Raw genomic sequence first — 5000 nt, 5'->3', positions numbered from 1 at the left:
CACAACTCCCTCCTCAGGTTGACCAAGAATCTCTGGAAATCGATGACTTCCTAGACAGCTCCTTAACAGGAAGTTCTTTCCTCATCTTCAATGGAATACCTACAGAGGTAGAGCGAAGCTTTAGAGATTCTAGGATCATCCGGAGGTACCCTAGGTACCCTAGACAAACACTGAGGACTACTGTTTCATTAGAGAGATGAGATCAGAATGAGATTTAAATGAGAATTCTATTTATTATGTAAATAGAAAAATGAGTTATACTGATGATGTAAATAGAATGTAAATTAGTTATATTGATGTAAATAGAACATAGTTATATTTATGATGTAAATAGAATATAAATGAGTTATCTTTATGATGTAAATAGAACATAGTTATATTTATGATGTAAATAGAATATAATTGAGTTATCTTTATGATGTAAATAGAACTTAAATGACATATTTATAAGGTAAATAGAACAGTTATATTTATGATGTAAATAGGACAAATTCTATTTATGATGTTAATAGAGCATACATTAGTTATATTTATGATATAATAGAACTTGAGTTATCTTTATGATGTAAATAGAACATAAATTAGTTACATTTATGATGTAACTAGAACATAGTTACATTTATGATGTAAATAGAACATAACTTAATTACATTTATGATGTAAATAGAGCAGAAATAACAGAAATTAGTTACATTTATGATGTAAATATAACAATTACATTTATGATGTAAATAGAACATAGTTAGATTAATGATGTAAAAAGAACATAATTAGATTTATGATGTAAATAGAACATAAATTACTTATCTTTATGATGTAAACAGAACTTATGAGTTATATTTATGATGTAAATAGAACTTATATGAGTTATATTTATGATGTAAATAGAACTTATATGAGTTATATTTATGATGTAAATAGAACTTATATGAGTTATTTGTATGATGTAAATAGAACATAAATTACTTATCTTTATGATGTAAATAGAACTTATATGAGTTATATTTATGATGTAAATAGAACTTAAATGAGTTATCTGTATGATGTAAATAGAACATAAATTACTTATCTTTATGATGTAAATAGAACTTAAATGAGTTATCTGTATGATGTAAATAGAACATAAATTACTTATCTTTATGATGTAAATAGCTTTGACTCTGTTGGATTCTGCAGTGCCACCCCTGAGAGCAGTGGAATCTTCTAGAATGTTGTTTTTGCTCTGTGAGTGCCTCTGCATAAACAGTGTTGCTGCTCAGTCCCCCGTCCTCGGATCTCCACCCTCACATCTCCACCCATCTTATTTATGAGCCTGTTCCCGTTTGGCGTCGTGGGCCAAACGGCAGGCGCTGAATACGTAGTGTCCTACAAAGCTGCCAGAGCTGGATGAGCTTCACACTGCAGTACTGAGGCCTTGGATATGAAAATCTGAAACATCTGTCTGATTCTGGACATGTATAGCAGGACAACCCCAAAATGTTGCTACACTGATTTCTCAGTGGGAAAATCTACATTTATCAGCCCAATCTTTTTTCTTTTTCTTTAGTTTTCTTTCTTTCGTTCTTTCTATAATCATTTTTTTCTCTTCCATTCAGACTTACTCGGCAGAGACCAACATTGACTTACCCACTCCATCCTCTAAAAGGTGAGTCAGTTGTTTCCATGGTGACAGTTCTGTTAAATGACAGGTAGCATGGTAGACTGGCAGGTATGGCTGATGAGACATTCAGGATGACTTACCATCGCCGTCATTGTCGAGTGTGTGTGTGTGTGTGTGTGTGTGTGTGCATATAAGAAGGTATTTGTGCATGGGTGTATGTGTGTGTGTGTGTGTGTGAATGGGAGTACGTGTGTGTGCATGTAAGAATGTGTGTGTATGGGTGTATGTATGTGTGCATGGGTGTATGTGTGTGTGCCCATGGGTGTGTGTGCATGGGTGTATGTGCGTGCGCATGTAAGTGTGTGTGTGTGTGCGTGTGTGTGTGTGTGTGTGTGTGTGTGTGTGTGTGTGTGAGAATAAGTAGCAGTGAGTCACTGTTAGCAGCTGTTAGTCTTTTTGATTACAAACAAAGATCAAACAAGGAAAAGATGAGAGATTTTAGAAAGAAAAAAACAGAGAGAGACCAAAAGGGGGAGAGAGAGAGAGAGAGAGAGAGAGAGAGAGAGAGAGAGAGAGAGAGAGACCGAGACCACTCTTGCATCATGCCTCTCTCTTTCCTCTCTGCCAAGGTGGAGTGTTCCTGACGCTGATTGGCCGGATGTACTGACTGACCCGTCTGATGAGGTGGGGGCAGGATTTCCACCTCGCCTGAAGCGAGGTCAAGGCAGCAGGCACCTGGGTGTTGACATGACCTTCAACTCAGAAGAGGAAGAGACTGTGGGGGGCCATGACCACAGGAATAAATACTTCACCTCCTCCGGTAGATACGGTGGCCTGGAAAGCTCATTATTTCTGGCAGATGATTCATCTTGTGTTGATTTTACGAACGATAAAGTCACATCAATAGACCTGGGAGTGTCCGGGTCATAGTCGAACCCATCAATTATGTCTGTTCTTTACAGAACACTATAGTGTTTAATAGGTTTGTAGTAGGTGTTTATGTAGGAAAAAACCTCGAAGCTGACATGAACCATTTGCATAAAAGGTCACAGTTCTATAGGTTAGAGTGTTTACAGAGTGAATGGGCAGGGAACATTTTGGGCCTGATTTCTAATTGGCTACTGGATATGACTGACAGATGAGGATCTAATCAAACGGATCCTGGCTGACGGACAGCTGCTCTCTCAAACGGACAGTGACGTGGGCGATCTGTGAGTGACACACTTCCTTCACGACCTTTGGCCTTTGACTCATGATGTCTCCCCGTTCCCTCCTGATTTCTCTGTTGGTAATCTGTGTGTGTGCGTGTTCCAGTTCCAGTATCTTCGGGGATAAGACTGAGGTTATTTTCCTTCAGAAGATGAGTGAAGCTGTTCCACCCGTAGCTGTGCGGAGAGATCGACCCAAGACTGCATTCACGTCCCGCGCAGGTACACACACACACACACACACACACACACACACACACCACCTATATAGATGTATACATGTGTGCAGTTACCTACACCTCTCTCCTCCTCTTTCTCAGTGGTGACAGATGTGTGTAAGCCCAGGCCTCTTCCTCCTGTGTGCGGACTGGCTGCCCTCTGGGGGAGCTGGGTGGGGCTAATCCTGTCCAGCAGCATCTCCATGTGGCTGGGGCGGAGCTTCAGTGAGGGTGTCGCTCTCATGTGGCTTCTTTCCTGCATCATCAGTTTACTGATGTCATTCTGCATTCTGGAACCTTTAAAGGTGTCGTGCACACATCCTCACACGCACACAAAAACACACACACACACAAATGTCCTTTAAAGGTGTCGTGCACACATCCTCACACACACACAAAAACACACACACACACACAAATGTCCTTTAAAGGTGTCGTGCACACATCCTCACACACACACACACACACACACACACACACACACACACACAAAGTCCCCACACTTATGGGCACCAGAAACACATACAGATGTAGACGTGTGTAAGTCCAGACTGATTTTCTTGTGCCTTTGCCTAGTACTGCACTTTTCATTTTTAATGTTTTTTCTGTTTTTCATTTCATTTTTAGCACTTTCATTTCTTTAAATTCTTAATTTATTTAGTCTTTATTTATATTGTTTAAATCGACACTTTCCATTTTATTTTAATTATTTTATTTTAATTAAGTCTCTTTTTGCTAAGGTGCTAGGTCTGAAGGTAGAGGTGGAGGTGTTAGATCTGAAGCTGTAGGTGGAGGTACTAGATCTGAAGGTAGAGGTGGAGGTGCTAGATCTGAAGGTAGAGGTGGAGGTACTAGATCTGAAGGTAGAGGCGGATGTGCTAGATCTGAAGCTGTAGGTGGAGGTGTTAGATCTGAAGCTGTAGGTGGAGGTGCTAGATCTGAAGCTGTATGTGGAGGTGCTAGATCTGAAGCTGGAATAGCTGTTAATATTTGTTTCCTTCTTTCCTTTATTATTTCTTTGTGTTTGGGTGAAGCACTTTGAGTTAAAGCAGTACACAGTACACACTAAACCTGCTCCATAACCTGTATGTGCGTGTGTACAGGTGCTCCTGGAGGGGGCGTATTACGGACTGCTGGTGGGCCGTCTGCGGGCGGAGGAGGGGGACGTACTGGTGGAGTGTCCACGGGTGGAGCGGGTGGTGCAGAAGGTACCCAGGGTGCGGCCCCCTCAGGGATTCGCCCTCGCCCAGGCCAGAGAGGAAGCCCGCAAGGTGCACCTGCTGCACAGCATGCTGAAGGTGTGTATGCGCGCGCGCACGCACACACACACGCACACACACACCCACCCACACTCGCTCACTCCCGCTCACTTACATACACACACACGCACACACACACCCACCCACACTCGCTCACTCCCACTCACTTACATACACACACACACACGCAGACACGCATGCACACACTCATACATGCATGCACACACACATGCATGCACGCACATGCACACACATACACACACACGTGTGTATAAAGTATTCATGAATTCACACATGCACAGACTTCAGTCAGAAAGCTATACGTCATATTCCATATCTCATGACTATTTGTTATATAATAGCTGAGCGCAGTCAGATGTGCAGACACCTCCTCTGCCCTCAGGCCGTAGAAATCCACCTGTTCCGAGCGGCTCTCTGCGGCCTCCAGCGGCTCCTAGCCACTTCACAATTCCCAACTAGCTGCAGGTAGCTATGGAGGCTCATCGGGGCCAAAAATATACACAGAGCGAGGGGGGCGGGTGATGGAGCATTCTGGGGAGGCTGTGGGGTCTCTGGACAGGCAGAGAAGCCTGGAAGCGGATCAGAGAAACACTTCCTGTACTCACAGGAAGTGTCACGTTATGTCTTGGGACAGTATAAGCTCTTGGCTTCACTGAAGCACCTGGACTGAGAGGTCCTCTATATGTTAGCTGGT

The 5000-nt window shown here is 42.5% G+C and overlaps 1 protein-coding gene across 1 annotated transcript in view; it reads left to right on the top strand.

Annotated features, from left to right (window-relative positions):
• Positions 1 to 5000, top strand: part of pkd1a (polycystic kidney disease 1a) — a 100370-nt gene that overhangs the window by 84354 nt on the left and 11016 nt on the right. Inside the window, exons 32-38 of the mRNA XM_035534595.1 lie at positions 1 to 107; positions 1596 to 1645; positions 2230 to 2420; positions 2739 to 2811; positions 2915 to 3030; positions 3129 to 3331; positions 4130 to 4324. The exon at positions 1 to 107 is cut by the window's left edge and continues 10 nt beyond it. Of these exons, the coding sequence (XP_035390488.1) occupies positions 1 to 107; positions 1596 to 1645; positions 2230 to 2420; positions 2739 to 2811; positions 2915 to 3030; positions 3129 to 3331; positions 4130 to 4324 (935 nt within the window). The remainder of the gene's footprint in view (positions 108 to 1595; positions 1646 to 2229; positions 2421 to 2738; positions 2812 to 2914; positions 3031 to 3128; positions 3332 to 4129; positions 4325 to 5000) is intronic.

Source organism: Electrophorus electricus, chromosome 16, assembly GCF_013358815.1.
Source record: "Electrophorus electricus isolate fEleEle1 chromosome 16, fEleEle1.pri, whole genome shotgun sequence".
Lineage (NCBI taxonomy): Eukaryota > Metazoa > Chordata > Actinopteri > Gymnotiformes > Gymnotidae > Electrophorus > Electrophorus electricus.
Note: the sequence above shows the minus strand (reverse complement) of the source record. Positions and strands in the feature narration are given on the sequence as shown.